This window comes from Adiantum capillus-veneris, chromosome 7 (assembly GCF_014529385.1).
Source record: "Adiantum capillus-veneris isolate H3 chromosome 7, ASM1452938v2, whole genome shotgun sequence".
Taxonomy (NCBI): Eukaryota; Viridiplantae; Streptophyta; class Polypodiopsida; order Polypodiales; family Pteridaceae; genus Adiantum; species Adiantum capillus-veneris.
The window spans coordinates 150,345,737-150,356,969 of NC_140937.1; the positions used below are offsets into that span (position 1 = coordinate 150,345,737).

The 11,233-nt window shown below is 42.5% G+C and overlaps 2 protein-coding genes across 3 annotated transcripts; one reads left to right on the plus strand and one right to left on the minus strand.

Annotated features, from left to right (window-relative positions):
• The first annotated feature begins 617 nt into the window (after positions 1 to 617).
• On the plus strand, positions 618 to 3,635 carry LOC147454801 (uncharacterized). Its single transcript, XM_086517431.1, has 2 exons — positions 618 to 3,018; positions 3,211 to 3,635. Exons 1-2 carry the CDS (start codon positions 2,954 to 2,956, stop codon positions 3,350 to 3,352), a joined length of 207 nt encoding a protein of 68 aa, XP_086373557.1. The 5' UTR covers positions 618 to 2,953; the 3' UTR covers positions 3,353 to 3,635.
• A 1,877-nt stretch (positions 3,636 to 5,512) lies between these two features.
• ABIL1 (ABI-1-like 1) lies at positions 5,513 to 8,842 on the minus strand. Of its 2 annotated transcripts, none has more exons than XM_086516638.1 (9): positions 8,645 to 8,842; positions 8,361 to 8,443; positions 8,131 to 8,281; positions 7,897 to 7,996; positions 7,733 to 7,816; positions 7,556 to 7,646; positions 7,431 to 7,468; positions 7,255 to 7,349; positions 5,513 to 6,412 (listed from the first exon to the last, which is right to left on the minus strand). In XM_086516638.1, exons 1-9 carry the CDS (start codon positions 8,741 to 8,743, stop codon positions 6,251 to 6,253), a joined length of 903 nt encoding a protein of 300 aa, XP_086372764.1. In that variant the 5' UTR covers positions 8,744 to 8,842; the 3' UTR covers positions 5,513 to 6,250. The 2 variants fall into 2 exon arrangements, with proteins under 2 accessions (XP_086372764.1, XP_086372763.1); XM_086516637.1 differs by having other exon boundaries at positions 7,255 to 7,358; positions 8,645 to 8,837.
• Between the last annotated feature and the right edge of the window lie 2,391 nt (positions 8,843 to 11,233).

The window sequence follows — 11,233 nt, forward strand, 5'->3', positions numbered from 1 at the left end:
AAAGTCAGGGAAAATTACCAAAATGCCCCTCTAATTTATGGAAATTCCCAAAATATCCCCAATATTTTATCATAAATTCCCAAAATGCCCTTCAAATTTTACAAAATTTCCTTGGTTGTGAAATTAAATCTCTCCAAAGATTAAAAAATTTGTAGCTTTTCATAAGATAGACTCATTGCTTATCAATATAAGATGACAGTAGCAGGCTCGTTAAGGGAGCTGGTGCAGCATGTGGCAGTCGCACTGGTGCCAAGCCAAGTGTCGACGCTCGAGGGAAGGCCCAAGGGGGCTTGACACAAGTCTGTTTATAAATTTAAAAAAAAGAGGCACAAAGGCCATTTACCTGAGTGGATTTGGGTAGTGATTTTGCACGGCATGGTCTACATCTCGTCCATCGTGCATCCCCATTCACTCACAACAAGCTCAACATTTTGCATCTATGCCAAAAAATGAAGATGAGCGCCAGTGAACCTCTTCACAAAAGCTTTGAGGGAGAGCATATGAGCATGTGCGAAGCACTTGCAACTAGGGCTAGATAGGCTGAGAGAGAGATAAGGCTGCGTAGAAGAAGAAAGAGAGAGAAAGATTCCATGCAAGAATGCCAGACAACAGGATCGATAAGAGAGGGTGGTATGACAACAAGTTTATATTTTTTTGAACTTCTGTGATTGCAAAACAGTGAAGGCATCTCTCTATCTGGTGCTCATCTACAAGGGAGGGCTCGGGTAGAGACGCGGACTCTCTCTCTCTCTCTCTCTCTCTCTCGCGATGCACTCGTGTTGGAGATGATGGTGCTAAGGTGACGACGTGTGTAGCAAGGCAGGGTACGCAGATTGACACAAGCTCTAAGCGGTGTGGAGTTGGGAGAGGATGAGAGCATGGAGGAAAATAGCTACGGGGTAGCCAACAGCGGAGGCCTGGTTTGTCTCTTTCTTTTGCAAGCCACAGCAGGCACAACTAGAGACCTTGTGTGCATAGAGAATATGTCTCTGGTGATCAGGTTGTCGAGCCCGACAAGCTAGAGATTGGCGTCTCTGGCAGTTACCTTGTCAAGCGTAGGGGAAGGGCATGGGGTTACTCGCAAAGGTGCAGAAGGAGGCGTGCAGACGTTGGGCACGATGAGAACGGGCACAGGAATGTGATCTAATTCGTTTTCCTTTGGTTTGAGAGAGAGAGAGAGAGATGTAGCTGGGAGAGGGAAAAGAAAGGACAGAGTGCATGGCTTTGCAGCAACCCAAGCAAGACAGTGTTCGTCATCGAGGCAAGGAAGAGCTAGAACAGGGATGGGCAGGGAAAATATACGAGTGGAGAGTTCATCATAGGCCCTGCTCGAAATCTCGAGCCAAAGCATCCAAACCAACAACCAAGAAGACCAACCACCTTACATCGGCTGACAAGGGTGCCACCCTCACATGTCGCATGAGCAATAGTCCCAATGTAAGAGAAGCCAATAGGATTTAAAATGAGCAGCTCCTTATGGTGATTAAAAGTTGTCCATTTTAGAGTTAAAAATTGTCCTGAAATAGCGAGGAAGGCCGGTAGCGAGCTCTGCGTGCAGCTGGGGTGTCTTGGAGTGCTTACGTATATGAGTGCTGGTGCGGACGAGTGGGCTGCTGTATTGATGCGTACGCCTGGTTTTGAGCTCGTGCGGCAGTTGTTAATTGGTTGGGTTTTCTCGAGCTCTGCGCTTAGTTTCTTGCTGACCTTAGCGCGATTATTTTCCCTCGTAAAGCATGGTTGATGGCAAGGCCTTGTGTAGCCTCCATGGAGCTTGACTTGCATCGGGAGCGGGAGCACCAGAGGGAGGAGTCCCTGATGTGCGGTCGAAAGGCAGAAAGCGAGGTTCTGACCACTGCTCTTACGAGCCATGAGAAATCATTCAAGCCCACCCCCTTTGGCAAGCGCATAGGCTTGTTGCACAAGAGCAGTAGTGCAGTACTTCATGGGCAAACGAATGACAACGCGAGCTTTATGGGATTGGGCTGCTTACAAGGTGCAACACTTTGTTGCGGGTGGGAAAGGGTTTTATGTAGCTGTGTACAGGCGGTTCAGGATCTGGTAATTAAAGGAGGAGTGTAGGGTGCGTCATTGTTTGCATATGTGATGCCATGGACCCCTGGGGCTGGGTTCCGTCCAGAAGAAGAGATTATGCACGACTGTCCAATATGGGTCACTTTCAAGAGTCTGCTCTTTGGCTGCATGATCATGCTTAGACTATAGCCACCAAGTTGGGCCAGCTGCTCTTCATGCCGACCCTTTAGAGGATGAGATCAAGATTGGATGTTAAGGTGTGCATCCTCTGAAACATGGATAAATCCATTCCAAATTTGCAGATATGAGCATTGGTTGTTTTGAAACCTTCCGCCAAGAATTGGCGTTCGCCTCATTTTCCATGGCCTGTTACAAATGTTGCAGAATTGGTCGCTATGCGAGGAATTGTCCTATGGCTGGTGTTGTCAGTAAACCGACGGTCAAAACCACATGGAAGCGAGCTGATAGAGATGTCACGCAGGCCCTCACTGAGACTAAAGGCATGCCAGTCAAGCATGGGTGTGATAAGAAAGAGACAAAGGGTACAGCCATGGAGGATTTATGCCCACTGTCTATGCAACAACAGAGAAAGATATGTAGAATGGTGAAACCCAGAGCAACTTGACACAGTGATGAACACACCCCAACAGCAGTTGAACGGGAGTGTCCAAGGCATTGCAAGTGAAGAATCAATCAAAGAGAATGGCCTTCCTTCATAAGATAAGCAAGAGAAACTAGATATGCTTGTCAGACCCTCGGGGTGATGACATGGATCCTGATATGGCTTTGAGCGGTAGTATGGCTCGTCTCCCCGCGGGTGTTGATGCGTCCCACACTAGCCCTCTAGTGCCTACATGGAACAAGATGAGAATCGATCTCATCAAGATAGCTACGACTCTTGCACAAAAGTATTGGTTGGAGAATGGCACATTTGTTGGCACCGTGTGAGGTGAGAATCTCTCTACAGTGGGCAACGTTTGCACAGAGGTAAGCTTGGCACTTATGTGCGTTTTATATTTACATTGTGTGTGAGAATTTTGGAGGTTCAAAGATGATGTGACCTTGAGATTGTAAGTGTGTCACTTTGTCTTTAATAACTTTTGAAGTTTTTGTTTGCTGACTCTTCTATTTGTTGCAATTTGATGTGTTGCTTGTTGTCATATTCAACTATGTCCCAAGGCCCAGAGGAGGACATCCGTTGTATGATAGACAACGTGGGGACGTGGCAGTTGATGGTGGGTGGTATCATCCAGACAATACACACCTTGTGGAATTTTTGTATGTGGAGAGGGAGCGATTGGTGGTGGTGTGGAGAAAGTGATGGATAAACCTTTAACGGACCTATACAACGACGATCATTTTGCGCAATATCTATCACAGCATAGAGATTATGATGGCCAAATATATTATATGTAACTTGTGTGAACAGATAGTTGTTTGGTACTTCTACTCAGGTTGTAGATATTATGCTTGGCATGTTTGTGGGCAGAAGAACAGTGTGACGGGCATGCCCCCAATTGCATATGTACTATGTGATTGTGTATTATTTGTGTATGTGTATGTGCATGAGGCAAATTGTAAGATTGAGTCATTTTTAAATTGTAGACGTGAAAGCATGTTTTGTCTTGAAGATGGCGGTTTTGTGAATACCACGGGCCGCACCACAAGAGATGGGTCAAAAACGGTGTGCCGAGAAAGTTATATAAAGTCTTCACTGCTTAATAAATTCAGTCACAATGCATGTTTTCTTTCATTAATGTCATAGAATCTCTCTTGTGTTTAGAATCCTTTTCTCTCACCCTAAGCCTTACCATGATGTTTACTTCAAAGAGACCCCTTACTGGTAGACATGATTAATTTCGAACTTCTCGCCAAAAGGCACCTCCAATTGATAGTGTGTTTGCGCTTATTCTTTGTGATTAGATAAGCAATGGGTGCATTATATACAACAAACAAGCTAGGAAAATGCACAATGCAAATTTCGCACTCAAGAGGAACTCAAGACTCGGAGAGCTAGATTGCGTTTATTGACCGTAATTAGAAACAATTGGAAACATAGACAATTGCGTGGTGCTTGCCGACTCAATGTTTGATTTGTGAGAGGGTAGGGTATATAATGTCCCACCACATGGCTTTGCCGAAAGGACTTGACGACCATGCTCGAAATAGCATAATTTTATCACCAACAAAGAGGACACAAGCTATGAAGACTCAAAGGGCCTCATCGAGGAGGGGACAACATCCCAAGCCTCCCTAGCTGTAGAAGAGTAAAATTGCATTGATGAGGGAGTAAGGTGGTATGTGCTCTGAAGAGGAGGGTTTTGAGCAAATTGCTCGAGGGTTTCTGAGGCTTGGCTTCGAGCTATTTCATTCACCCCCTCCCCCCCCCCCCCCCCCCCCCCCCCCCCAAAAAAAAAAAAAAAAACATGAAGTCTGAAGTACTTTTTGAAGTACTCACCATAAAATGTGTTCGTTACAGCATAGTAGATTTCATCTTTAAATAGTCAAAGAGCTTTGAAATTTTAAACTTTGTTACAAGCACAAATGTACAAGAATGACTTACAATATGTGGAGAATATATCCTTCACCATGTCTAACAAAAATAAGTTACTTGCCCAAGATAATTCCTGGAAGATATTTCATGTGAAGATTCAAGTAACTCTTGCTCACTTCTATGAGACTAGGAGAGCACTGCAGATATTTCAGAGAGAGAGAGCATACAACCTCAGAGACTTGCCCGATTTTAGCCCTTGAATTAATAGACCTTTAGGGAGAAAGAGATTGCAAAATGGCTGCAACCAAGCCTTAAATGAATAATCATTGCATGTGTTTGATGTTAAAAATATCCCGACTTGCTTGTTGCAAGCACAATCGAATCAAACCCCAAATAAGATTAATTAGAAGAATCCAATGTTGTTTTAAGCTGTTTCGTATCCATCAGTACTTGATCATACATTTACAGCACTGCCAGAGGTAGAATGCTAAATACAATTGTGCATCCCAACAGCATATACATCATTGCAATAGGTGGAATGTTAGCTGTAATTTGAAACATTAACCCCCGACTTTTAGGTCTTGAACAATAGAACGATTATTTTAAATAATCATGAATCCGCATAGGAAATAGATCCACCTTCAAACCTCCCCTTCCTGGAGCTTCAGACAGACGTAATCAAACTAATCTTAATCACCTCCTTGTCCAAAGCATCCAGCTTGGACTGGTTTTCATGCCACCTCCACGAGTGACGGAAATGTTGATGTGCCCCCATCCTTTGACACAAGAACTACTATTAACATTTCCTTGCCAAAACTGTGAGATTGCTGTACTCAAATACATATTTAGTAGCAAAGACTCAAATACAGAACACTTTTTTGGCACATTGTGCCTTTCCTAAAAGACCCACCCCCAACTCCAGCATCTTGCCAAGTAAATAAGTAGCTGGTCCCGGTGTGACATAATCTAAACAATTGCCCCAACAGATGTGGTCAATCTCTATTCATTAGACAACGCTGTTTTTTGACAGACACAATCTTCTATCGATACTGCTCATATGTTATACACTTAGGTTGGCATTCTCACTATTCATGGTTAAGATGCCACTTTTGTGAAGAGAGGCAGTTTCCCAAATTATAGAGGGTGTTCCTAAAGATTGATGACCCTGAACACAATATTTCAAACAGCAACGTCTTTAACAGAAGAAAAAACCTCCATAGCATTAATGTCTTGTAGTAGGCTCTTCACTCTTTGCCAGAGGCACCTACATTCCAGCATAAGGCAAGAATGCACTGAGTGAAGACCAGACTTACTTTCAAGGGCTCATGATCACTGCAGAGAATCAAAAGGTGCAGTATGGGTGCTGCACAGATGTCCTGGATGCCTCTCTCTATGTAGAAACTCCCCTCTTCGCTTGCGAGTAGAACATGGACACGACTATCGTCAATGTGCGAACACACTTTCACAAAAAGCCCTGTCCCAGGAAGCGTGGTACTGATAATTTGAAGGGACCTTCATGGTCAGACCTTGTTTCAAACAAGCTGCATTGCAAGAGAATCCCCATCTGCCATCTGACAACATTAGACGCCGGCTCTGAAGTTCCAAATTTAGCAATGTAAACCCGAATGCACAGGCTTGGACAGAATTGAAGGGCATATTTATGGTACAGGATTATTTCAAAAAAGGGTGGGGATTATGGACCAAACCCCTTGCCAGCAAGACCCCCTAAAACTGAATTTGGTCCCTCTGCTTTCCACTGCGACGCCTTCCAAGTAATGATGAGAGCAAACTTTTACTTCGAGAAGTTATAGGTCCACGATGTGGACTGAGCTTTTCATCAAACGAAGACTGAGAAGATGGGGGCTTTGAAGAGTCCATGGATGAAGCCTACACATTTCAGCAAGACATTGCAAATCCATCAGCAATTTGACTAGACTAGAGAAACTTGTTCATAGCTTCCTTGGCATACAAGACAACTCAATAGTCACAATGAGATAATGAAAGAAACCTCTAACAAGCCCCTACTTCCTTCCGAATTAGCATTTTAAACTCCAGTGCACCTCAATAGCAATTGAAACCTTGAAAGACTCTGAAAATACTTGCTTCAAAAAGTTGACGGGCCCATGCATGAGAGGTCCTGGGACAGGTATGGGATGTTTCTGGGACACACCTAGTAAGAGGCACACCTCCAACTGCACGAGGGTAATAGCATACCCTGGGGAAACCAACTCTTGGACCAGAAACCTACAGTGCGTGGAGTGAAGACTAGCGTGTCTACGTAGGGGCTCCACGTCTCGTCAGCCTTTCGAGAGGATCACTACCCCTATATAGCCAACATCCACCACTTTTGGAGCATAAGCACAGTGCTTCACACAACCGCACAATGAATCCTGCTTTTCAGCACTTCCTGAGCCCCAAGTTTTCCTAAATTCATCCTGTATCCTAGTTGACATATTTAATGCAAGCTCGTCCAAAAGCCAAAAAGGACCCATAAGCGACCACATCCACAGCAACAATGAAGCCAAAGCCAACCTTGCCTTTTAAATAACTTCTCTCCACTGCCACCTCAAAAAACCAATGACAAAACATATGCTTCTAAAGCACTCCCGTTTATCAAGACTCGCAACTCAATATATTACCTGCTCTCCCTGCAAGTTATAGCATTTCTAACAAGCACGATAAAAGCCAACAATATTTTGAGCTCTAAGATTATTAAAACAGTCATTTACCTGGCTGTGCCCACGATATTCTGAATGGCCCCCTGGCGAAGCAAGACCAGTCTGGCTGGAGGAAGGGCCAACTTGTTCATTTGGTGGTAATGACCCTGAAGGCTCTGGCATGCGAACACAATCAATTTGACCTCAAACTAAACATATTCCAAAAAAGCTCAATAGAAAAAATTTACCTGAAATAGAACTCTCATAAGTACTTCCCCCTGAAGACCTGTGGAACAAGAAATGTGGAGAGAAAAGAGTCTGATCCCATTTCTGCCTCTAACCTCAAACATGTAGTAGAATATCCAAAAGTTACCTGCTTGCACCTTGGTGAGTGGGGCGTGCACCCTTTCTTGGTGTAAAAGGATCAGCAGATAAATGCCATGACAATGTTCTTACACGATTGTCTGTAAACCACCAAAAATATTGACCTTGCAAGCTTACAATCAATGGCCACAACAGCAACACCCGTACTGTGACAACTCACACGTACCTTCCTGTGGTTGTGCACCCTGAGGTCCTTTTGTGTTACCTATCCCCTTTTTCATGGACTGATCTTTGTAGTCAGGCATAACATCTGTATTCATGGTAAACATAATAAAGCTACAAACAAAAGAGTGTCTACAAGGAAAACACAATTTGTGAGTGATGACATACCCGGTAGAAGGTAGTGCTTGTAATACTGCCGGTTCACTTTAGCTGGCCGCTGATGTGAGAAACCTTCAGCATTCCTATGCTCTTGGCATAAGCGCACTCTCTAACCAAAACATATATGCCACACAAAATTTCTCAGACTGATTTTTGGTAAAAATGCCCAAGCCCATCACAAAAAGATGCACACAAAACACATGAAGGACACATGCTTATAGGAAGCAAGTTTTGAAAAAGGACCTGTGCAAGACCCGCAACCTGCAATTCAGCAGATGAAATTTCAGTAATCTGCTGTGATAAAACCTCATCAAGCTTGTAGGCAACGGTTCCCAAGTGGTCCACAGCATTCACAAGAGCCTTCACTGTGTAATCTTTAAGGTTGTCCAGCACACTGCGCAGATAATCAGACTTGGTTAAGGGTACAAATGCTACAAAACATTAAAGGCCATGTGAAAGCAGTAAATACCTACACTTGCTTCTGGTCGTTGAATAGATATGATGACTCGCAGTATTCTGCTGCAGAATAGAGTTGGGGGCGCAAATTCTTCAGCTCCTGACACAACACTAATGCTATTAGAGGTGCGGATCCGCAAAAAACCAGGCCAGGCAAGCCCTCAGCAGAATCTAACAGAGCAATGGTCCTATGGTTGCGGGTGCGAGATCGCTTGGGTTGTCTCAGAGCAGAGTTAAGGAGCTAAAAGCGCAACGGGAAAGAGCAGAAAATGAAGGGAGAGGAACCCTAATCAAAGCGTACCTGGAGGGCCATGAAGAAATGGCGGCTGCCCTGCATTGAGGCCTCGTCGTAAGTCATGGGTGGATCAGGGCGCGGAGGGGAGCGATGAAGCTGCTGCATTTCGACTCGACAGCAGCGTCAATTTAGACATTACATAGCTGGTCTCATGCACGCCCAACCTCCCTAAATAAGACTCCAGGTGCCATGGGTGTCTGAAAAGCTTCCGTGCGTCCATTTTTTGGGTCAGGTTCACCAAACATGAACTAGGGATGTGGTCACGCAAAGCATAGTAATCAGTTAAATGTTACTTGATGTAACAATTCCAAAATCAGCAAAGTTACAAGAAGCCTATCATAGTTGCATCTAAGGCAAATCATTGGCGCACGTGTGACCATGCATAATAACTGATAATTATGCATCGTGTGACCTCTCAAATTTGGATGACAAATTTTACAAAATATAGTTATATTATTAGAATTATTGCCTTCATTTGCTCTCTCCTCGAACAAGACTCTTTCACGAGTCACCTCTCACGAGCGCATTACTCTTTCACAAATATTTTCCCAAAACATTTTTTTCAATAAGTGCGAGGGACCCACTAGCTCCCCTAAGATAATCCCTAAAAGATTAATTACCTTTGGATTGTCTTTTCATTTCTTGTTCAATAGTCTTCTTTTGAGGAAGAGTGCAAATTACTACATGTCGTCTCGCAATAGTCCCTTCGATACCAATCTTTGTTGAACATATTTTTCTTTGAAGAAATTCATCAAACTACAGATACTCTTTGAACCATTGGTACTCCATCATTGATATGTTGGGATACATCAAACTTCGACTACTTCACAGCCTTTATTCACCTTTTTTGAGGGAGTGTTATGCTTGATTTCTCTCTTGAAGAATTGACTCATGAATTTATTCATCAAAGCATCTATGTTTGTGAATGCATTAGGGATCAATGGATGAAACCAAGCTAAGGCTTTGCCCCTTTAAGCTAAGTCCGAATCCCTCAAGCTGCATGTGGGAGTCAATCACTTGTTTGGATTTAATGGGCTACTTGAAAGATGCTACATGCTCATATGGGTCCCTCAAACACTTCTTGACCCACTTGGGATGGGTAAATATGTCTTGGCATATTGGCTATTGCACTAGTCGGAGACACAATGAGCTACAAAATACGTGAAATATCATGCCATGAGATATGGAACCAAAACAAATACCTTTGATGATGATTGTGTGATCCCTAAAAAGTCAAAAGACTTTTATCTCTTCAAGACTAGTGTATAAACATACACTTATATTTAAACTCCTTCAACTTAAGAGTGCTCTTTTTTTTTCTCTTTCCCTATCCTCTCCCTATGCTGCTTGAAGAAAGACATGCATGTTTTCTTTTTTTGGGAGTATGCAAGAAGAGTAGAACAACTGAAGTTGAATACTTATCGGCATAGATCTTGGTGAAACCATATTCCCATCGAGGTTTTTAAAAAAAACAATTGAAACTTCCATTCTTTTTGAATGAGATTCTCTTGAATAGATGTTGTGCAACTATCAAAACCTAATAAAGATAAACTAAACATAAAATTTTCCTTAATATAGTATGTATTTAAAATACTATCTCTCCTTAAAATAGTAAGGCATTCAAGTTAATGATATATGATGAAATCAGTGCAGTAATTAAAATTAATGAGATACTTATCACAAGAGTCCCATGGTTGAGACATCCAAATGTTAGGAATTGGTTCGTTGTTGTCAAGTCCTCATTAATCATATTTATACATTGATGTCATGTGCATTACCGAGCCTATTGGAATGGCTATAGCCTTCAAATAGGGGGAGAGATTCTTTAAGTTGAAGTTCCATCATCCATTTTGCATCCTCAAATAATTCTTAAACTTGACTAAATACTTGCGCAAAATCTTATCATTACAAATGTCACAAATTGGATTTTTCTTGAAGAATTTCATATACCTCATCAAATTTAGGAGGATCTTTGTGAATTGGTTGTGTAGGAGGAGTCCCTTAATATGGCTTTGATAAGCTAGCATGAAAAGTGTCATGTATCTTAGACCTAACAAGAAAAGTGTTTGATGGTATCTTAGACCTAACATGAAAAGTGTTATGTATCTTATACATGTCCTATGGAATTGGCTCTATAGGAGGAGTCCCTTCATATGGCTCTAATAAGCTAACATGAAAAGTGTTATGTATCTTAGACCTAACACAAAAGGTGTTATGTATCTTAGACCTGACCTATGGAATGTCTTGCACAAAAGTTTGGGAAAAATGGGAGTAAAGGGTCTAACTCTAGAGTGCACGTGAATGAAATGAAACAAGAATAGTCTCCAAGGAAAACAATAAAATGAGTTCCGATCAATAATGTTGGAGATTATTGTGAGGATGAAGAGGGCAATACCATCTTCCCTATTGGGTTTGCTGGCTTAGGATGAAATCTTAAGCTTATAGGTCCTATCATTAATCTTTTCTTGAATTTGGAATGGACAATGATAACAATGATCTATCTTTGTATATAATATTTGATGTCTAGTTATCTCACCTTGCCAATTCGCACCTGTTGTGCGTTGTAGTCGAGCCTTTGAAAACTTGCGCAAACCC